General features: G+C 43.0%; 2 protein-coding genes across 3 annotated transcripts in view; one reads left to right on the top strand and one right to left on the bottom strand.

Moving 5' to 3' along the window:
* Positions 1–6,632, bottom strand: part of BBS9 (Bardet-Biedl syndrome 9) — a 447,702-nt gene extending 441,070 nt beyond the window's left edge. For both annotated transcript variants that reach the window (XR_009520638.1, XM_060020706.1), the window contains exons 1-3: positions 6,511–6,632; positions 6,115–6,194; positions 4,034–5,192 (exon numbers count right to left, since the gene is read on the bottom strand). The gene's annotated coding sequence lies outside the window, so the exon portion shown is untranslated. The remainder of the gene's footprint in view (positions 1–4,033; positions 5,193–6,114; positions 6,195–6,510) is intronic.
* Positions 6,633–6,797: 165 nt separating this feature from the next.
* Positions 6,798–22,548, top strand: LOC132431123 (retinitis pigmentosa 9 protein). The gene is made up of 6 exons (XM_060020707.2): positions 6,798–7,071; positions 14,832–14,862; positions 16,230–16,359; positions 19,282–19,373; positions 21,290–21,351; positions 22,222–22,548. The coding sequence occupies exons 1-6, from the start codon at positions 6,920–6,922 to the stop codon at positions 22,418–22,420; spliced, it is 666 nt and encodes a 221-aa protein (XP_059876690.1). The 5' UTR covers positions 6,798–6,919; the 3' UTR covers positions 22,421–22,548.
* The last annotated feature ends 599 nt before the right edge of the window (positions 22,549–23,147 follow it).

Here is a 23,147-nt window from a genome sequence, read left to right as displayed (position 1 = left end):
ACCCAAATTCAATACCATTCAATGATTCACTAGGAGGACTCACAGCACTATAGTCATCATCATAGCTATGATTACTCAAAAGGATAAAAAGCATAATCAGGAAAGGGAAAAAGTGCATGTATCTGTAGTTTGAATATAAACACACATGACTGCATCAGATGAAAATAGCTATTATGTGAAAATGGCCTTAAAAACCTTTGTTACTGAACAAATTTTTTCAGCTTGCTAGAATAATGGGGGGAAAAACACTCCAATATGAAAAACTAACTCTGCAACATGGTGTGTAAATGGAACTGTTCTACATCAAGCACTAATTTCTCATGGACTTCTATCATAAAATTTAATACCTATTCCTAGTAACAAAATACCACTGGCAACATTTATTTCCTTCCTGTTTCTCCTGCTCTATCAATTTCTCCTTAGTCACCTACCACTTCATTAGCTTCTGAAAGCCCTCCTTTCCTCGATTGTTCAGCTCCTTGCTACCCAAAGTGTAGTACCTGGACCAGCAGGTCAGCATCACCCAAGAGCTTGTGAGAAATGCAGAATCTCAACCCCACCCCAAACAAGATCCCCAAGTGATTCACATGCACCTTAAAATTTGAAAAGCACTAGTTGCACAGATACCTGATAGTCTAAGTGGATGTTTTCTTATAGCAATGCTCTACTTCTCTTCCTTTTTCCTGTGACCTCTGTCACCAGTTAGTTACCTTTCCAAAGTTTGAAAAAAAGACTCACTTTTAAAATCAAGAGCTTCAACAGCTAGAAGGTACCCATCAATCAGCTGGTCTTCTCATTCTGTAGATTATAATGACACCCCTAAATCACACAGCTAATGGCAGAAACTTGCTTCTGCATACCCTGTCCCTACTCTAGACCCTTATATTATTAGGCTGTCACTGCCTGCAATTTAATATCCAAAACACTGAAAAAGCATGGGTCAGTAGAGGGATTTTTTTGGTTTCGCTTTGTTTTAATTTTTAAAAGGTTGGGGGAGGGGTTGCTAATTTCAAACCTAGGTCCAACAAATCGCTCTTCCTCACAAGACCACAGCTGCTTCATTTCAGACCAACTTACTTTCATACCAGGGCAAAACATAAGCTAATACATAGCAGAACTGCATAAATTCCATTATACCAAAATTCTGCATACTGGTTCCCCCATGACCCAGTTGTTAACATTTACCACGGTGGACAATAAATTATTGAATAACGTCTTACATCTTTGAAAAATTAGTGAACAATAGGAAAACCAACAATTTGGGCTGATGGTCAGTAGTATGTTTCCCAGGGCCTCTCTCTCCAATTTCAAAGGCAGAAGGAGAGGAAGGCGCACTGCCCACTCCCAAGAAATTAAGAAACCACAAACCCTCATTTGTGCAATTTGTACATCATTAATTTCCTTTTCTAATAATTGATGTATTTTTAAATGACAGCGTAAGCTACAAGGCAAAAGGTTTCAAAGGGGAGTTCTTTTCCACTTTGGCTTCGAAGATGGATTTGATAGCAAGTCTGAACAATTTAAGGTTGCTGGATATCCCAGTTTATCTGAGAAAAAAAAAAGCTTAATCCTTTGGCTTGAACAAATAAAACACACCTACAAAAAATTTCTCGTTGCACACAGCAGTTGTGTTCCTAATAAACTTATATTTTTATACTTGTTCTTTTTTTTTTTTTTGCGTTACGCGGGCCTCTCACTGTTGCAGCCTCTCCCGTTGCGGAGCACAGGCTCCGGACGCGCAGGCTCCGGACGCGCAGGCTCCGGACGCGCAGGCTCCGGACGCGCAGGCTCAGCGGCCATGGCTCACGGGCCCAGCCGCTCCGCGGCATGTGGGATCTTCCAGGATCGGGGCACGAACCCGCGTCCCCTGCATCGGCAGGCGGACTCTCAACCACTGCACCACCAGGGAAGCCCTATACTTGCTCTTAAATATAAGTCTTACAGACACTGGAGCACCTTGATATCTAATGGAACTCTGATGAAATCTTTTGATAATATAGATATTTCTCACATAACCATATGCTAAGCAATTTAAGGTTTCAGAGAATTCCACTTTTCAGCGTGACATGTGAGAAGCTCCACTGGCCCACTTCCCAGTGAAACTGAAAATTATTTTTTAAAACAACCATTTCAAGTCTCCGGAAATTGTCCTAAGAGCATACAACAAATAAAGAAACATTAAAAATCTAAAACTCAGTAAGAACAGTAAGAGTCTGTAGTATTTAAACTACAACTCACTCCTCTCCATACTCCTAGCTCAGCAAGATGGAAACTGCACTCCAGAGTAGTACAGCCAAGAACCCTCTCCCCACAGCTCCCAATCAGAGAACTACTTTCCCAGGAAGGGCAGGACATCAGCATTATTTGTCCTGCTCCCAACTATCTGTTGCTGACTACAGAAGAAACTGAAAATCTAAATAAACCTATAACAAGTAAAGAGATTGAATTAGTAATCAAAAAACTATCCACACACACACAAAAAAAGACTAGGCTCAAATAAAAAGAAAAAAAGAAAAGACTAGGCTCAGATGGTAAATTCTACCAAATATTTTTTTTTAATTAACATCAATTGTTCACTAACCTCTCCAAAAAATGAAAGAGGAGGGATCACTTCCCAACTCATTCTATGAAGCTAGTGTACATTGATACCAAAATTAGACAAATACAAGAAAACTACAGACCAATATCTCTTACAAATATGTATGTAAAAATCCTCAACACAACACTAGCAAAATGAATCAAGCAATATATTAAAGGAATTATACACCATGGCCAAGTGCAATTTACCCCAGGAATACAATGTTAGTTTAACACCCAAAATTAATTAAGGAAATATACCAAAGCAATAAAATAAAAATCAAAAACCACCTAATCATGTCAACAGAGTCAGAAAAAGCATCTGACAAACTCCAAAACTCTTCCATTGTAAATACACTTGATGGAAGAAATGTTCACATATTGAGGTATGGGGAAGTCATTCTGGCTTATATATGATTTAATGTAAACTTTATGCTAACTAGAACAGCCTGTCTCACGGCCTGTCAAACATGCATTGTACATCTGCTCAAACATGCATTGTACACCTGCTTTAACCATTAAAGAAAAGAGTGCATTTAAAAATCAAAATGGAGGGACTTCCCTGGTGGCGCAGTGGTTGAGAATCCACCTGCCAATGCAGAGGACACGGGTTCGATCCCTGGGCCGGGAAGATCCCACATGCCGCGGAACAACTAAGCCCCTGCGCCACAACTACTGAGCCTGCGCTCTAGAGCCCACGTGCCACAACTGCTGAAGCCCGTGTGCCTAGAGCCTGTCCCCCACAACAAGAGAAGCCACCACAATGAGAAACCCGCGCACCGCAACGAAGAGTAGCCCCCACTCACCACAACCTAGAGAAAGCCTGTGTGCAGCAACGAAGACCCAACGCAGCCAAAAATAAATAAATAAATAAATTTATTTTTTTTATTGGCATGTTTAGTAAAAAAAAAGTGAGATGCCAAAAAAAACAAAACAAAAAACACAATCAAACAAAAAAACTCCAGGAAACTGGAGTCGATTGCAGGAACTGATTGGGAAAGGAAGATGCTAATAATATCACCTCAGTTCATCGAAACTGCTGTGGTCTGCAAGGTAAAGGGAGAAGGATAAGCAATAATCCTATTGCAAGAAGGAATTAGGGGGTATTAGTACATGCATCCTACTTCAGTCATAGGATGGGAACTGCTTTGACCATTTGCTCACAAGACCTGTTGAAGTGTCACAGGAGGAAAATGCTTGTGCACCACGTGACATTCCTGAAAGGAATCTCTAAAAATTCTTATCACCCTTTCTCAAAAATGTTCACAGGATCACACACACACATTGTTCTGGCAGTTTCGTTTTGTTTTGTTTTGAATGCAAGCATCCTTCATAAGAAACCTATCGCCCTATATCCCCCAAATTATATGGCACCAGAGAATCAATCTGACTAAAAAATAAAACACTGAAAGGGCATTCATGCACCCGATGTTTAATTCTAGACATACTTTCTTACCTGATGCCGAGACAGGTGGGTCCTGCCCCACCTTTCTTCGAACTCTCCTTCCACCGATTTCCCTTTAAGAACGTCTGCCAGGATTCCAGGGCTGGAACGACGAGCAAGAACGGACGGTGCAGGAAAAAGCAACCCTTACTTCTCCCTCTCGTTCTCCTGATCCAACTTGTTTCACGTCCCAGGCAAAGACAGCGCCTCACCACCTGGCACCACCAGCTCCACAGAGCTGGAGGGATCCCACCAAGTAGCTCCCCTGCATCCCCTCTCTGTCACCCTCAGAGACAAGCAGGAAAAACGGCATCAATCCCGTGGCAGATATCAGGCAGGAAAGAACAGCGGTAAGACCTGCTGCTCACAAAGAGGAGGAAATGATGAAGGAGGCAGTGAGTGGGATGTAGCAGAAAAAGGACAGCAGCGGCGGAAGGGACACCTACCCACTCAAGCCTAACTCCAAGCCATCTCCGCCCTGTTGTCATAGCACTTTACAACGAACGCTACTGCGCAACTCAGCTGAGCCCCGATGCCTTCTGGGGGTTGTAGTCCTGGGTGTCAGGAGAGAGGAAGGCGGAGGATTTTCTTCTGAGTGATGTTTGGAATCAGATTTCTACTGGGCGGAGCTAGAATGAACTACTGCCCGGTCTTCATTAGCAGAGAGAGAGAGAGAATTAATTCGACTCCTCTTTTCTGTTCTTGTACAGTTCCTTGGACGCGGGTTCTGAGGAAGACCCACCTCCCGCCCCCCGGCCGGGACGCAAGCCACGCCCCTCCCACTCCTTTCTCCGTTCCCGCCGCTCGTGGGTGGGGCTTTCCTAGGAGGCGGGGCTAGGGCGGCGCGGGGCGGGGCGTCTGGGTTGGTCTCTGGGGCGGAGCATCCGAGGCCCGAGCCACCCAGCGACCTCTTCTCTTGACCCGAAGGCGCAGGAGGCCCCGTCCATAGACCAAGCAGCCATGGCGAGAGTGAGCGCGGTAGCAAGCGCCAGCGTGTGCGCCCTGGTGGCTGGGGTGCTGCTGATCCAGTACATTGTTACCTTGAAGAGGAAGGAATATGAACTGTGCGTGGGACACCCGGAACGTGCTGTTCTATAACAACAGCGCTGGAAAAACACTACCTGATTGCTTTCCCTTGGTTTTCTTCTTGATTTTGTAGACCAGCTTCTTTCTGCAACACAATTACATTTTCTTTGTTTGTAAATCACAGCTTCCAAAGACTATATCCCCCTTCTTGACTGGATTTGGATGTCTTATAAGATATCATACAGGTCATTTATTGGCCCAGGTAACTTCCATCGTTATCGAGCGCAAGTTTGTGTGCCCGACACACAGTGAGGCCAAACAAACGCAAATGTTGGAGCTTGGAGCAGAGAAAGATTTATCGCAGGGCCATGCCAGGAGAACTGTTTGCTCATGCTCAAAAAAAAAAAAAAAAAAACCCTGAACTCTCTGAAGGGTTTCACCAAAGCATTTTTAAAGGCAAGGTGAGGGAGGGGCGTCCCAGGGTATGTGATCAGCTACTGCACAACTCTCTGATTGGTTGATGTTGAGGTAACTGGGTGGTTAATTTAACATTATCAATCCTTAGGTGCCAGAAGGTCTGGGGGCTGGGGCTCATGATCATCAAGTAGTTAATTTCTTCCACTTGTGGTTTTTACCAAATGAAAAACTCGGGAAATATGCATGAGATACTATTATCTGGGTACTTCCAACAGGAGCTATAGCAGAGTATATGGGGGAGGGGTCTATCCTGGAAGGCCCCCACAGGGTCCTGATCTGTTACACATGAATGGCTGAATCATACATTCATGCAACAATTTTAATTGGCTTCATTCTTAGAGGAAGAGGTCATTTCCAAGTTCCAGAACATATATCAGCATAATTTCACATGTCTGTGCATAGCTTCTGTGTTTGTGTTTTCTTGAATAAATTTGAAAGAGCTCTTCACTTTGGGTTATTAACAACTGAATATTTTGGCAAGCATTTCCCTTATGCAGTTATTTTTAATTCCTCTGCAGCTTCTTCCATTATTTCAAGGCTGAAAAAATTATATATCAGATACAGTTTCAAAGCACAACCTAGTTAAGCACCTTACACTTTTGCATCCTGGCTCCATGACCTACTAGTTCTGTTTCCTTGGGCATGTCAGTTAACTCTCGGGCCTCATTATCTGTAAAATAAGGATAGTACACATGGGTATTACGTACAGCACTTATTACGATTTTAAAAATTAAATCAACTCCTATTAAGGGCTTAGCTCAATGACCGCATAAAAAGTACACAGTGTATATTAGCTTTTCTTTTCCATAACCCAAACCTTATCTGAATACAGTATACTACACTGACTATACATAGCATGGATCACATGTTCTGGAAAATTGGAGAACTTCTGTGGAAGCCTTGCTTTCTCCAAAACTAGATGAATCCTACTAACATGTAACGAGCAGCTCCTGTACGCCTAGACACTGGGGGAATACGAAAATTACTTGCACAGGTTTCCCGGCCTTCAGGGACGAAGATCTCGAGGGGAGGCGTCCGACCCGGAGAGGGGCCCAGCCACGCGCAGAACTGGCTCAGGGTCCCGACAGAGCGTCCTCAGCACCGAGACTCCTGGCCGCCGCCAGGGAGCGCGCTCCGGCCTCCGGCACCAGCCGACCTGACTTGCAGGACCCGGCGCTCCGATCAACAACTTGAGGCCGCGCTGGCCTTTGGGCGGCACGGTGCAGGCGGCCGCGGAGGGGACACCCGGCTCGGCCCGGCGGGACGCGGATCGGCAGCGGGAGGGGGCGCTGCGGGGCTAGGCGTGCGCAGCGCAGAGGAAGTACCGTCTTCGCCGCGCCGGCCGCCTCAGCCGCGCCGCACGGGGCCGCTTCAGCCGCGCCGCGCGGGGCCGCGATGTCGTCCCGACCCGGGCGCGACGACGCGGGGGCAGGGGGCGCACGGCGGCCGCGGGAGCCTCCGGAGCAAGAGCTGCAGCGCCGCCGGGAACAGAGGCGGCGGCGGCACGACGCGCAGCAGCTGCAGCAGCTCAAGCACCTGGAGTCCTTGTGAGTCCGTCACGCCCGCCCCCGACTAATGCGAGGAATGGGGTCGGGGCCCGCGGTCGCGCGGCGGAGCCCGCCCGGCGTTGGAGACCTGCGAGTGGGCAGGTGGGCCCGTCCCCAGCGAGCCGGGTGCGGGTTTTGATCCCGGGCTGCGGGACGCTGGACTCTCAGCCGCTGGAGGAAGAGGGGGGAGGCTCCATCCCCAGGCTCGTCCCGGGCGCGCGAGGCGGCGGCGGGCGGGCGCTTCTCCGCCGGAAACGACGGTTTTATTCCTCGTGCGGCGACGTCGGTGTCGGTCAGAATTTGAGTACAGGAGAAGTGCGGCTGCGCCCTTGGGTCCTTTCCCATTTCTCAGTTCAAGGGGCTCGCTCTGAACTGGGTACAATCCCCATTCTTTTCATTTAGTGCTGTTAACTAGGGAGGAAAAAGCCCAGTCCCGTAACGTGAGTGCGCGGTGAGGAAGGGAAGAAAAAACGTGGGGTGAGGGCCTGGTCCCTGACGCTTCGGGAGGAGCTGTCAGGTAGAAGAGAGCGTGGACTTCTCTCTCGTTCCCAGGATTTTTTTTTACCAGGGTTAAGGGTGGAAGTTACAAAGAGGCCAGTTCCAGCTCAACAAGAAGAATTAGGACCAGAGTCATAGATTCTTGCTGGTCAGCGTGGCCTGACCTAGGAGGCACTGTACTCCCCCAGCTACCCGGGGTTGGAGAGAGTCCAGATAACGCCTGAGAGAAGGGTTGGTTGTAAAGGAGATTTAAACATCAGGTGGAAGGTTGGATTAATGACCCTTGCAGCTCTTTTCTGTGTTTCTGTCGTTCTGTAATCAGCTTTAGAAGTCTGACTTTACTAAGTTTGGTGTTCACTGAGTTATCTGAATTATTTGTTTTAGGCGCTTCCCATTACCTACCTTCTCATGATTGCTGAGACAGCATGAAAAGTCCTTAAAGGGTTAATCCTTCATTATTAACCGCTGGGAGCTTTGGCGCAAAATGCATACTTCCTCGTAGCCTGGCCTGCTCTTTTCAGCGTGGCTCTTGAGCTGAATTTCATTTCAGTGGGCAGTGGTTGTGGATTGCTGGCATCCACGGTCCTGGCCCCTTCAGGGCACTCTGGGAGGCTCTTTGTTGCCTGTGCAAGGCCGATGTTAAACAGTGTTCCCTAGGATAAGTTCCAGCAGGGCTCAGCCGCCCTACCCCACCCCCTAGCCCTCAGTATCCTAACTGTAGGATGCCACATAGTTGTTAATACTCTACATTTATTTTGTAGCTCAGAGCGCACTCACAGACATCCTTTTATAACCTCCTTTTGCACATGAGAAAATGCAGGTTCAGCAGTTAAGTAACCTAATAAAGCACACACGGAACTGTAAACTAACAAAACTAAAGAGAAACCGGGGTGTCTGATTCTCAGACCAGTGGGATTTTTCAGTTCAGAGATTTTAAAAGTTCTGGGCTGTTGACATATTTATAGTTTGGCTAGTTCAGAGGCTTCTTTCCTTTTAAATGGAAGTCTGTATTTACAGAATAATACTTTAACGTAGTTTAAACATTAAATAGTATGAAAAGCCTAATTTCAAAAAATAGTGGTTTGTATCTCTACTCACACTCCCTGTACCTTTCCCTCCAACCAAGGCTTCAATGGGGAAACTTAATTTTTTCTCTGGGATTTAACTATTTCTGAATTATATGCTTTTACTGCTTTTTTTCCGATTGAATAGTAAATGTTACCTATTAAGCTCATGTTATAGTAGATGAGGGTTTAGTTCTCTTTCCCTTCCTTTCTTGTCTCCAGCCTTGTATCCCCTCTCAGGATTTCTGTGTGGCTTCTAACCTTTTTTTATTTCTTTAATTGTCATTTTAAGAGAGTCTGGGAAAGGAAGACAGATAAGTAAGTTGGTCAACCAGGCATGTTAAGTTCCACTGTGGTTTTTTACAAGTGGAATTCAAATCCTTTTGCCACCTGGTATGCCCTCTTTAGTTACCCTCACACTCCTCTGGTCATTTTCTTACACCTGACCTTAATTTTTCTTACTCTTACCATACCTGCCAGGCCCCCAAAGGCATCTGAGTCTTCCACACATGCTCCTGTCCATTTTCCAGCTCTGTCACTCAAGTGCTCCTGGGCTACTGGGCATAACAGAACGGACATTTTGAGTATATGTGGAGTTTCATCTCTGCCTTCCAGCCCCCATAGGGCCAGGCTACAGGAACAACTGGGATGGAGTATGCTTACGTGAAGGACTCTTCCAAAAGAAATCCTACCCCAACACTCAAATACACAAAGAGTATTATTAAGTACTTGGCAAAATAAAGATTTTTTTGTCCCATGCCTATTTAGGAGATAATCTCTTATCAAAATTTATCTTAATTTAGTCTTCATACTGCCCAGGGCAACCTGTCACAATCTGAATGATATAATGGCAAGGATTTACAGATGGCACAAAATAATGGGCCTCCACTAACTTTTTGTTTTTAATTTTGAGGATTTATTACAAAGATAATGCACACTTCTCAGCTGTCACAGCACAGAAGCCAAGCTACTCAGTAAACACACTCCGATTCTCATTTCCAAATCTGTTATTTTCAATAGTTAAATATTACCTTAATCTTTGAGAAATATCTTTTTAACATGCTACCTAAACTAATGAATTGTTTAGCCCTAGGAAAAAAATCAACCACATTCCTTTACACTTGTGGAAACAGTTCTAAAATGGACTTTTTTAGGGAAGTCCATTGCTAATAATAAGAGATTTCAAAATGTGCAGTTCCAGGGGCTTCCCTGGTGGCGCAGTGGTTGAGAACCCGCCTGCCAATACAGGGGACACGGGTTCGAGCCCTGGTCTGGGAAGATCCCATCATGCTGCGGAGCAACTGGGCCCGTGAGCCACAACTACTGGGCCTACGCGTCTGGAGCCTGTGCTCCGCCACAAGAGAGACTGCAACAGTGAGAGGCCCGTGCACCGCGATGAAGAGTGGCCCCCACTTGCCGCAACTAGAGAAAGCCCTTCCACAGAAACAAAGACCCAACACAGCCAAAATATAAAAATAAATTAAAAAATAAAAAATAAATGTTCAGTTCCGTCACATTTTTTTTCTATCTAGGCAAAAACATTTACATATTTTTGAGGAATATAGATAGTTTGACCATGTTATTTATACAACTCCTATGGCAAAAATAAATTATTGTCGGATTACTGGATATTTACATAGACTTTACCACCTCCCTTCCAAACTCCCTTAAGTCCCAATGCCTAAGACATAGCATTAATGTTTCTAATGAAGGGCTGCTGATGGACCGTATCACCTGCCCAATTTATGCAAATTTCCATTATTCCTCCTAAAAGAGGCCTAGGCCTATGACATGCGACAGCTTTCCATTGGAAAATATTTAAGAATTTGCTTTGGAAATACCATACCTAAAAAGCTTTGTACTGTATCTAAAAGGCTAATTCTACTTATATCCAGTTGTTTATTGTGTAATCTTCAGGGAGTAAATCTTAGAAAGTCCCTGGATTAGTGACAGTGAGGGTGAGGATGGACACTAGACGCCTCCATCATAATCCTTATTTGGAAGAGTGCAGAGATGTTTGCAAGTCCAGGTTGGTACCTGCTATAAATTGGAGGTTTCCACAACCCCCTCCTCTAGTTTGGTTAATTTGCTAGAGCAGCTCATAGAACTCAGGAAAATGTTTTACTAACTGGATTACTGGTTTATTATAAAAGGTTATAACTCAGGAACAGCCAGATGGAAGAGATACATAGGGTAAGGTATGTGAGAAGCTCTGTAGAGTTTCCATGCCCTCTCCAGGTATGCCGCGCCTTCACATGTTCACCAACCCTGAAGCTGTCTTAATGCCATCCTTTTGGGTGTTTATAGAGGTTTCATTATAGGGGCTTGATTGATTCATCATTGGCCATTAGTGATTAATTCAACCTTCCTGGAGGTGGGGCTGAAAGTTCCAGTCCTCTAATCACATGGTGATTTGCTGAGCCTCAGAGGAGGTAGGGATAGATTTGCTGAACCCTGATCTACCACCTCTGCACCTCTGATATACCTCACTGCACCCCACAGGCCTGCAAGTCTTATAACTGCCCAGCCACAAGACCAAAGAAAGAGCCTGGAGATAGCAACAGAGACACTGAAGGTTTCTTGGATAGGGGATCTTATAAGACTGAAGCAAAGTCCTGGAGCAGCACCCCACTGTGTACAGCAGACAGCAGTCAGGACACAGACAGCAGCCTTTGCTTGGGGGGTGGGGAGGTTTACCAGTTACAGTGGGGATTGACATCAGGTTGGCTCATCAGTTACCAGGGAAACCAGCAGAGAGGTGTGTCCCTCACAGCCCCTCAGGTTATCAGCTGTCACAGGGCAGAGGTTTTCACTTTGATAAACTATCCTAATGGAGCTGTTAGCTGGGGCGGGGCAAGCACAGAGGCAGTTATTGAATAAGTTCTGTGATTAAGAGGGAAGGTCAGTCATGCAGGAGGGTGTAGGTGAAGCGCAGGGACTGATCAAATAGGGGATATAAAGAGAGCCAAAGAACAGCCATCTTAGGTGACATGATCCTATACCAGCTCACCTGCATGGGGAAAAGGCAGTGATCCCTGGAGCTAGATGTTGAAGAGTCGCATGGCCTAGAAAGGTAGTAAACCCGGCTGGGGATGATGTCTGTAGAAAGTCCACTGCCAGGTCTATGCCCACCTCCTCTTAGGAGCAGCTGGTAAATCCCCGTAAAGCTGCAGATCTGTAAAAAGATGTGAGGGTTGGCGAGGCCTCTCTCTTGGGTCCCGATCTTGGCCTTTATGGTGCTAGTGCCTAATCTTGAGCTGCCTCATGAGGCTACTAAGAGCACTAACTTTTCTTCAACAGAAGAGGCAGAAGCCAGCATTGTGGAGTGCCTTTCACATGTTTGCTGTGAACTATTTACCCATGAGGAAATTGAGGCTCTGGGGGTTTAAGTAACTTGCACAAGGTAGACAGCAGTGAGAGTGGATCACAATTCAAAGTAAAATTTTTTTACCTGCAAAGCCCATTCACACTGATTTAGAACTGGAAAACATTCTGGCTGGGATATAGGGTTCTCTGTTCCAAAAAAACAAAACATCTCCTTTATCAAGACAGTTCTAAAGAATGTCTAAAGAGAAAAATGATACAATTTGTTAACGAGTTTGATGTCCTTAATTCAAGGGAAAACAATCCATGGACTGAGAAGTACAGCACTTCACATGCAGTGGAACACTCTTCCCAGGGATTTTGGACAAGAGCGGGTTTTATGGGGCCTCAGGTGAGGCAATTTGGAAATAGGGCACGATTGGCTAGAGGGTCAGGGATTTCCTTATCAGACTAGCACGTCGTCTTATCTAGGGTCAGATAAGCTAAATTAAGCTGAGGTGGAGGATCGTGACTGGGGTATTCCAGATTTCCTTGACAGTGAGGCATTTCCCATTAGTTCAGGCTGACTTCGGTTTAGATTTGTGACATGAGCTGGGTCACTGGGGAGGCCTCCACTCTGGGGGTCCCAAGCTACAAAGTACCTTTGTCAAGAATTACATGGGTGTTTCTGAGAGGAGTTTCAACTTTATGGCTTTTCTAGATTTCATTTAGGAGTACCCATATCCCCTTAGTTCTCCCTTCTGGTACTTAGCACTAAGCCTGGCATGATTATTGTTGACTGGTTACTTCTGCAAGGAGTAAGTTTTTAAGTTGAACCTTCAATATCGCCTGAAAATTAAGTTTAGTTTCTCCTAATATACCTGTTCTTTTTTGGTAGGTGGAAATAGCAAGTTGGTTAGAGCAAGAGTGAGGATTTAATTACTGAAACAATTAGAGAAATAACATTGAAATTTTAAAACAAAAATGCAGCCTGTATAACTCTATAGCAGAAATGAGCTCCTATTAGCATATTTTGGGCCTTTTTTCTTTTTTTCCTACGTCCCAAGTAACCTTTGGTTTATCTCTCAGACCTTTATTAGCCTGGGCTTATACCAACATAGGTGTAAGGAAGATGACATTAATTTCATTTTTCTTTTGTAACTAAAAAACATTGAGGCAGTGTATTTGCATGTAAATAAATATAAGTGAAAAATAAAGCTCCCTCCCTCAGGTATCCTATATATATATAATCTCCCTTTTCCCATACACACAAATAGAACCATACCAAGCACACTGTCCTATACACTACTGCTTTCTTTCTTTTAACTTAAACAATTTTTGGCTAGTTTGGGGATAATTAGTATCTATTTGACTATTAGATAAATGATTAACCATTTTAGAATTTATTATTTTCACTGTACAAAATTCAAAAAATTAATCATCTCTGAACTCACCTTCTGTGTGTAGCAACTTTGGGAATCCCCCATTTCCAAGTTATTGGAGCCAAGATACAGTTTTAAACCAGCCACAGCATCCTGATGCCCTCTCTCAGTAAAATTTCGTTATAGAGGCATTGAAAAGACCTCAGATGTTCAGTTGTTCTGCCTCTTTTTCCAACTACTTTCTTTTGGCTGCATCATGTGACATGAGGGATCTTAGTTCCCAAACCAGCGATTGAACCCGTGCCCCTGCATTGGGAGGACAGAGTCTTAACCACTGGACCACCAGGGAAGTCCCTCCAACTACTTTTCTTTAAGAAGGGGGTTGTGTCAATTAGGCACTCATTTAAAAGCCAGACACCCATGCTATGTGCTGCATAGCCTGCAATGTGTCAGTACTTGAAACTGAACATAATTACACCTGAAAGTAATACAGTGTTATATGTCAATTATATCTCAATTTTTAAATTTTAAAACTGATTTGTTTAAAATGAACCCTAGCATTGGATGCTGCTTTTCTAGATTTGGCATCCATCAGCCTTTTCCAGAAGTTCCAGCGGAGTGATGAGAAGTGGAAATGAGTTGGGAGCACAGGCATGATTTGTATCCTCAGGACCCTGGGGGTCTGAGAGCTCTCTCTGTTGGTGGAAGGGGAAGTACATTTGCACACTATCAGTCACCTGCCTCTCTAGCGGTAGTTCTTCATTGAGTGCCAGCCTGTCGTCCAGGCACCAAGCAGGAGTCCTGCATCCCTGAGTCCCAGGAGGTCAGTAGGGACATAAAGGGCAGTCAGAGAGCTGCGCAGCAGATGGCAGCCCAGCAGCCCACTCTGCAAACAGGATAGGGCAATGGGGAGGATCTTGAATCCGGAGCTTTTGGGGCTGGGGGAGGGGGAGGGGGAAGGCGAGGTGGGAGGGGGAGCCTCTGGGACAGATCACCCTCCCCTCCTTCCCCTACAACAGGCCCTTCCCTCAGGCTTTGCTCCCTCCCCTCTGCACAGCCCCCACCCTTGTCAGAACAGATCACTCACACACCCCCACCCCCATGAGCCTCTCAGTGTTATGGAAGCTGGAAGTTATGGTAGGTAAATCAACCAACAACTGTAATGACAGGCTGGAACCATAATTCGTTCAAGGCTCTTGTTACCTCACATTTTCCCTGCAATCTCTTGCTTTCCCTTCTTCCAAAAATAAAATCATTGTCCTAAGACACCAAGTTAGTTATTATTTTGGTGAATTTAAGTGCTATATCCCAGCAGGATATGGTATAGCATCAGTTTATTTATATAAGACCTCTGACTGCTAGGCATATTTTATTAACTATGTTAATTATAATATGGTTTTAAGTTCTTACTAAAAATATCCTTTTTATTTTGGTCTGCAGTTGCCTTTTGCTGATTGAGATGTGTTACATTCCTATGAACATGGCTCATGACTGGTGTTTTCTTCCTTTCTAGTTATGAAAAACCTCCTCCTGGACTTATCAAGGTCAGTGTGAAGTTTGTACTTTTGGTTTTTCTCTGAGACAGATTTGACTCAGTGCTCAGACTCAGTCACTTACGAAAAACAGCTGCCTAAGGTTTGAACCTCCTTTTATGATAGTTCTGTGTCTTCCCTGCAGATGGCAGTCGGTTCATGCACTTTGGGCTTTGTCACAGCCTGTGCCTTTGCAGAAATTTAATCAGCCTTGTGTCTGTCCCCTAAGAAACCACTGCAGGCCCCCCGAGTGTTCCTCAGCGCTCACTCCCATTCTTTCTGTCTCACTTGTGACTGCATCTCCTCAAAGCTCTCCTGCCCCATGTTCCTTCTCTGACCCCCCCGCCCCCGGTGCTGATTTCTTGAATGTCATCAGCTCAGAGAACACTGGACTCTGAGGAGACGTGAAGCTCATCCAGTCCAGCCCTACCTGTTGCAGGAGTCCCTCCTCCAGCACCCTGGCCACAGTGTCAGTCTTTCTGCAGGAGCAAGACTTAGAGGACTTAAGGCCAAAGTAACCTTTTCTTTTTGGTAACTTTCAACTTAAAAAAAAAGATTTTTAGAAAACATTCTTCCATTATAAATTTAATATTCGTGGAAACTTGAAAAAATTATTAGGTAAGGGCTTCCCTGGTGGCGCAATGGTTGAGAGTCCACCTGCCGATGCAGGGGACACGGGTTCGTGCCCCAGTCCGGGAAGACCTCACATGCTGCGGAGAGGCTGGGCCCGTGAGCCATGGCCGCTGAGCCTGCGCATCCGGAGCCTGTGCTCCACAACGGGAGGGGCCACAACAGTGAGGCCCACGTACTGCAAAAAAAAAAAAAAAAAAAAAAATCATAAGGTAAAAAAACAGCGCCTTAATTATATAGTGCAGTTATTTGGTAATGAAAATACATCTCACTAATACGGCATGTGTGAGATTATAAAACATGACAGTGGCCTTCAAGGTCTAATAATCTATTTTACTCTAACACATTGTTCTTATTATTCCAGGAAACCTTACTTGTTTAACTCTATATTCTGCCTCATTCCACAAAGCTTTTAAGTTAGCAGAAAACCTTTTGTGATCTTAGAATCTAATTTTTGTGATCTAGAATCAATTTGGAGCTCACAGATCAATCCTATGTAAACACTAGTAACTCTTCTCTAAGAACAGCTACTTTGTTTTCATGGTATAGCTAGCTCTTCTAGTATAGTTACTTCCGTTTTTTCTGTCAGTTATGATTTGTCTTTCTTTCTAGCTCTTCAGAGGGTAACTTATGATGACATTGGGATCTCCAGCCCATGAGAAAGCCAGGCAGGGCTGTGTTCTCAGACAGGTGGGAGAGAGTTCCGGTGCTTTTTTTGCCGCACAGCTTACACACTGTTTCCTTTTCAGGAAGATGAGACTAAGCCAGAAGACTGTATACCAGATGTCCCAGGCAATGAACATGCCAGGGAATTTCTGGCCCACGCACCAACCAAAGGACTTTGGATGCCACTGGGGAAAGAAGTCAAAGTCATGCAGTGTGAGTGTGGAAGGGTTTCAAGTAACACCCTCAATACATGCAAGTTATAGACCACTGTTTACAAACAAGTTCACTTCTTTTAATTCATTCTCACCACAGCCCTGCTAAAGTCAGGGCATGATCTCTGTGCTATAGATGAGGAAGCCGCCTTGCATATGTTATTAAGTGTTCTGTGGTAAGAGGCAGTGCAGTGCCTAGACTCCAGGGCTTCTGGCTGTAAGGAAAATGGTCTTCCACAGGGCCGTAGCTACCTGCGGAGTATACGCTTCAGTAATATTCCTGTAACAGAAAGGATATTCCATGTAGAAATGCCATGGGGGACAAGGGATGCATTGGAGGGTGGTCCCTTGGGTCTTACCTCAGTCAGTCATCCTCATCAGAGGTGTTGAGGTTTTATCCAGGTAACCTGAGAGGAGCTCTGGGCCACAGAGGATGGGTCTGGAACAGGTAGAGCTCTGTGTGCACACCCTCCACCGCACCAGAGCAGCAGCATCTTCATCCAGCGTAAGACGGCATTTGAAGAAAGGATACGGCTGCCTTTAAAGACATTTTTTTGTACAAAGATTCTTCACGCACATAATTAATATATCGGTTCTCAGCCCCTTTCCTTCATTCCCCTCACCTAAAAGGCGACCACCTCAACCTCTTTTAGGAAGGTTGTTTTGAAGTTTATCCCTATGTATCTATAAAGGTTTTTGGGGGGGGGTTTAATTAATTAATTAATTTGGCTGTGTTGGGTCTTCGTTGCTGCACACGGGCTTTCTTTAGTTGCGGCGAGCGGGGGCTACTCTTGATTGCAGTGCGCGGGCCTCTCACTGCAGTGGCCTCTTTTGTTGCAGAGCATGGGCTGTAGGCACGCGGGCTCAGTAGTTGTGGCTCACGGGCTCCAGAGCGCAGGCTCAGTAGTTGTGGCACACAGGCTTAGTTGCTCCGTGGCACGTGGGATCTTCCCAGACCTGGGCCCGAACCCATGTCCCGTGCATTGGCAGGCGGATTCTTAACCACTGCGCCACCAGGGAAGTCCCTATCCCTGTGTATCTAGATAACAGGATTACATTCCTGCCCCTTGATTTTTCAGGTTTCTTCATTATCTGTTGACTTCTTCCTATAGAAGACAAGAATTCAGCTCTTTTTTTCTTCCTCCATCCCATCTCATACACATACCCTTCATATATCTCATTGTCCCAGTAATAGTTATATCATAAATTTAGTTAAGTAAACCCTTTGTGTTTATTATTTTCAGAGTTGAATCCCATATTAAACTGATTACATTTCTTTCTTTTTTCTTTTTTCTTTTTTTTTTAAATTATGGTTAAAAACCGCTCCTCTCTGTGATAGGGTAGTTAGTTGTGCTTCACTTACCATTTTACAGTTCTTTTCTTTTTTTTTTTTTTTTGCGGTATGCGGGCCCCTCACTGTTGTGGCCTCTCCCGTTGCGGAGCACAGGCTCCGGACGCGCAGGCTCAGTGGCCATGGCTCACAGGCCCAGCCGCTCCGTGGCATGTGGGATCTTCCCGGACCGGGGTCCGAACCCGTGTACCCTGCATCAGCAGGCAGACTCTCAACCACTGCGCCACCGGGGAAGCCCCAGTTCTTTTCATTGACTTGCAAATTAAAAGTGTTTAGTCTGGACCAGAACCAGTTTTACATGAAGTTAATGAAGCTTAACCTTTAGGTTCCCTTGTACCTTCCAAAGGTCTTTGGAGTCCCACCAGTGTAGTCATATGGTTCTTTCTTTCTATAAAAATTTGCCTAAAGAGCCCTTCCTCTCCTTAATTTATGTAAGCGTCAGACTCCACAAAACTTGGATCCATCCCAGATGGAAAAACACATGCACACATAACCCCGTATTCATTGATTTCCATGATCCTAGTGTTATCTAGAGCAGAGCTTCTCAAACTTAGGGTGGGCTTGAGATTCTGTATTTCTGACAAGCTCCCAGGTGATGCTAATCTTGCTGGTCTGTACCGTTGACCACACTTTGAGTAACAAGGATCACCTTTCCTTTAACAAAGAGTTTTGATCACAGATGGTATGGATCCTTCTTGATACCCACACATCAATCCGTGGCATTTAAAATCCCCCCCTTTTTATCATAAAGACAGACATGTGTTTGAAGCGGTCTGCATTTGCATTAAGAGTGCATTCCTTCTTCCCCAGGTGGAAATAGTGGGGAGATAAGGACAGGGGCAGGTCAGAGAATCCCTAAACTTCATTTTTTCCCAATGGTTTCCTACTACCAACTCTCAAATAAAAATATAAAGGGGAAAACATTATTTCCCTGTCACTACATATTTTCAGTAGCTACCAGCGTGGAGCAAATTGGGCTGATCTTACCTATAATCCCTCTTCCTGCTTCCTGACCTCCTTGGTTGGAGTTGCTTGATGCCTGTATAGTTTACTAGGTCTGCTGTAACAAAGTACCACAAACTGTATGACTTAAACGAGAAATTTATTGTCTCACAGTTCCGGAGGCTAAAAGTCCAAAGTCAGGGTGTCCTCCTGAGGGCTGTGAGGGAAGGATGTATTCCAGGCCTCTCTAAAAACCCTGTCTCCCAGTAAGGTCACATTCTGAGGTACTAGGGATTAGGACAATTCAATACAGTGGGGAAGCAGACGGGATGACACAATTCAACCTGTAACACAGTTAAAAAACAAAAAAATCACACTTTGCTTTTTGCATGGGATTGTTTAGTAAGTACTTGGTTCATTTCTAAACCTCTACGATTAAAGGATACTTGAGGAAGTAATTAGTTTCCCTCTCTTTTCTGGGATCTTACATGGCTCATCCATTAATTATATTTGCTTTTAAAATTGGAATCTAATGAAGAATAGCTTTAATATGATCTACTGATACCTTTATCTTGATTGAGTAAAAATGCATTATCTTACAGAAATATATCCCTTTTCCTTTGTTTTCAGGTTGGCGTTGTAAACGGTATGGTCACCGAACGGGCGACAAAGAATGCCCTTTCTTTATCAAAGGCAACCAAAAGTTAGAACAGTTCAGAGTAGTAAGTAAAACCCCAGAGTGTCAATTTACGTTTACTGGAGATGATGAATGTTGGTGAATCAGGCAGTCACCAGTGAACTGGAGGTTCACATAAAATACATTCCGAAAGCCTTTAACCCAAAGTATCTGGTGTTAACTACATCTCTGTTAAATCGAATTTGTGTGAAAGATTAGTTCATTAACAAAAAAATGCGTATTAAAATGTTATTTGCTTTTGTCTTGGGAACAGTGCTTCTTTTTCTGAAGCAGGCATTTTTATCAATTCAGTTAGTTTTTTTTCTTTTTTTTTTTTTTGGCATGCAGCTTGTGGGATCTTAGTTCCCTGACCAGGGATCAAACCTGGGCCCTCAGGAGTGAGAGCGCAGAGTCCTAACCACTGGACTGCCAGGGAATTCCCCAGTCAGTCTTTTTTTACTTATGTAAAAAACTCATATTTCATAAATAAAATCAGGGTTCTAGTTTCCCAGTCTTTGTCTAAAGTCTGTATATTTTTCTACCATAAACTGGAAGTGTGTGTATAAACGATGTACCCTCTTTAGATGACAGTAAAATCAATCTATCATTTCATCACTTTAACAAAGTCACCTCCCAGGGTTAACTCACCATTCAGTAACTGTTTTGGTCAATTTAACTATGCTATTACTGGATATATTGGGATTATCAGCATATCAAACAGGGGTATATAAACATTCTCCAAGGATTTTAAGATATTTAAAATACTAGGTTTTCATTTTACTAATTTACAGAAAATATTCTGGATAAATCACTGCTACCTGGAATGTCAACTTTTACAGTGCCTGTAATAGATAATTTAATGATAAATCTCAAAAACTGAAACATATTCATATTTTTAAAATTTAGGAACCTAAATTCTAAGAATTGATCTAAGGATATAACAGAACATCAGTATGCACAAATTATTACGAATGTATAAGGATAACTTTCAGAATTATTTATATGATTAGAAAATAGAAACTGAAGAAAAATAGGAAACAACTGCAGTGTCCAATATACAACATAAGTTACCACAACATATAAATCATATAGCTTTTAAGAATTATGTTTTAAAAGAATATGTAATGTCATAGGAAGATATTCATGAAAGCATAAGTGAAAAAGAGAATAGGGTTGTATATATAACATGATTATAATCTTCTGTAAATTATGAATAATGACTGGAAGAACCACACTAAAATATTAACAGTGGATATCCCGGCTGGTAAAATAATAGATATTTTTAACTTTATGTTTTCTTTGATATGTAAAAATTTTATAATAAACATACTTTTAAAGATAATTCACATGCCATAAAATTCATTCTGTGTATTCATATTTTTAAGTAATTTAAGTAGCTTTTAATTATACAAATATCATAAGAATAAATTTGCCTTATTTTAACAAAATGGAAACATTACAGTAAGGTTTTTCACAATTGATTTTTCAAGTCCAATCTTGCCTCTCTCCCCAGAGGGAATTTGTAGTAAGTAGCTTGAATATACTTCCAGACTTCTCTTTGGTCATATCCAGTATGTTTTTGTGTACCTATAAATGAATCATTCTTACGCATCATTTCCAAATCACCTGTTTTGCTTAATAATATCTCTTGATCATCTTTCCACATAGAACAAATAGAATTACCTCAAGATTTTTAACCTTGGGTGGTATTTAATAATGATTTTGCCATGGTTTATTTCCTTATAAAGGCTATGTAAATTATACCCTGTATTTGTATAACTGGAAAATCTTTTTTATAGCCTCCAGGAGTTTGAAATGATGGTAACCCTTAGGAAGGATTAGAACGTATTAAATATAAAATCATACCACACAGGAGGGGAAAAAATTAGTTTCAGTGAAAGAGGGATTTAATTTAACAGTCTATGAAGCCTAACCTAACCATAACCTTCTCTAACTCTCAAGGCACATGAAGATCCCATGTACGACATCATTCGAGAGAATAAAAGACATGAAAAGGATGTAAGGTGAGATTGTCCAGATGATAACAATATCCTCTTAAAGTTTGAAATTATATAGTTAGAACCTTTATAAATTAAAAATTTTTTAATTCCACTATTAGAGGAGTGGTTTTAGTAAATATGGTACTTTAATTGCAAAATACTTGGAAGACAGGAATAGTCCCTGAAAAAGCCAGTGTGTGGGGAATGAGCAGGCCAGCCTGTTCTACTTGGGTTAACTTAAAGCAATGGGCTTGGCCCAGCCCACTCATGTCACTGATAGTTGACGTTGGCAACTGTAATTTATCTTCTCTAGATCTTCTTTAAAGATCTGAGCTTTTGTTAAAAATTCCTAGACAGGGTTAAAGACAGGGTGAAAAAACAAGAGGACTTTTTTTGGGGTTTGGGGGGTATTTTTTCAAATTGGTGATACTGAACTATAATTATATATAATTATTATATATAATATATATACATAACATATATTCTTCTTCAGATTCTCTTCCCTTACAGGTTATTACAAAATATTGAGTATAGTTCCCTGTGCTGAATTATAATTGTTGAGGAGGTAGATTACTTAGTATGAACTTGAACAGTGGGGGAATGATTTAGGAAAGTATCCATCTGTTAGAAGTTATAATAGTAAGGACTATGGAAACATACAGAAACATTTAGGACAGTGAAAAGAATACAAAATAGCTTGTACACTGGTTACAGTCATGTAAAATAGGCAGGGGTGTAGACAAGAATGGGGAAAACATGCAAAAATAAGTACTGTCTTTAATGAGGTGATGCTTTGTGACATTATTCACCCTCACTACTGTTCTTATATTTTTATCTAAAAGAATTTTTTAAGTTACATTGAATATATTTCTTTGGTCAATCTTATGTGTTTAGGATACAACAGTTAAAACAGTTACTGGAGGATTCAACATCAGATGAAGATGGGAGCAGCTCCAGTTCCTCAGAATGTAAAGAGAAACACAAGAAAAAGAAGAAGAAAGAGAAGCATAAGAAAAAGAAGAAAGAAAAGAAAAAGAAGAAAAAACGAAAGCATAAGTCTTCCAAGTCAAATGAGAGTTCAGACTCAGAGTGACAAGAGCTTGACTTGTTCAACATTCTCTTCTCAGAAATCAAACACCGTGGCCAAAGAGCAGAGGAATGTGGAATCAGAGAGGAATAGGAGAGAGAGACACCAAGAGAGGAGGAGATTTGGTGTCACAGGTGTGAATTCTCACCTACCTTCCAGTAAAGATGTGACCCCCAGAAGAGTGAGTTGTATCTTGCCAGGTGCTAGCTCTGGACAGCGGCTGATTTCAGGCTGGAAAGCTTTTCTCATTGTTCTCCTCCCTGCTGATCACTGTGGGTCCTGATTCCTTAGAAATGCCTCTGGCAGGGTGGCCAGACTAAGGGAATCTCTGAGGAAGCTCTTCCAGGTGCTGCCACAGCTTCCATCCTCCATGGTGGGGCTACTTAATACCCTTAGATTTCAGGCTTGACTTTCCTCTGTTGTTGAGGATAATAAAAGCTCCTTATTTATTTTTTTAATGTATTTATTTTTTATTTCTTAATGCATGCATGTATGTGCTCCAGATTTAAAAGGTACCTAAGGTTTACTTATGAAAACTCATACTACTTCCTTTCTCCCCCAGCTTACCAGTTCCTTCTCCCAATGGCTACCAATTTTACCAGTTTCTTGTGAAGTCTTCCAGGAATATTGTATACATCACAGACAAGCAGAGGGCTTTTTTTTTTTAACACAAGTGCTATACACATTCATCTGCACGTTATTTTTTTTAACTTAACAGTATAAAACTTATTTT

This window comes from Delphinus delphis, chromosome 9 (genome assembly GCF_949987515.2).
Source record: "Delphinus delphis chromosome 9, mDelDel1.2, whole genome shotgun sequence".
Taxonomy (NCBI): Eukaryota; Metazoa; Chordata; class Mammalia; order Artiodactyla; family Delphinidae; genus Delphinus; species Delphinus delphis.
This window is presented reverse-complemented; position numbering and strand designations above follow the sequence as displayed.

Coding starts and splice junctions, on each gene's coding strand:
- LOC132431123 (XM_060020707.2), top strand. CDS start 6,920: ATGTCGTCCCGACCCGGGCGCGACGACGCGGGGGCAGGGGGCGCACGG. Junction 14,863..16,229: donor CTCCTCCTGGACTTATCAAG/GTCAGTGTGAAG, acceptor TTTCCTTTTCAG/GAAGATGAGACTAAGCCAGA. Junction 16,360..19,281: donor AGAAGTCAAAGTCATGCAGT/GTGAGTGTGGAA, acceptor CTTTGTTTTCAG/GTTGGCGTTGTAAACGGTAT.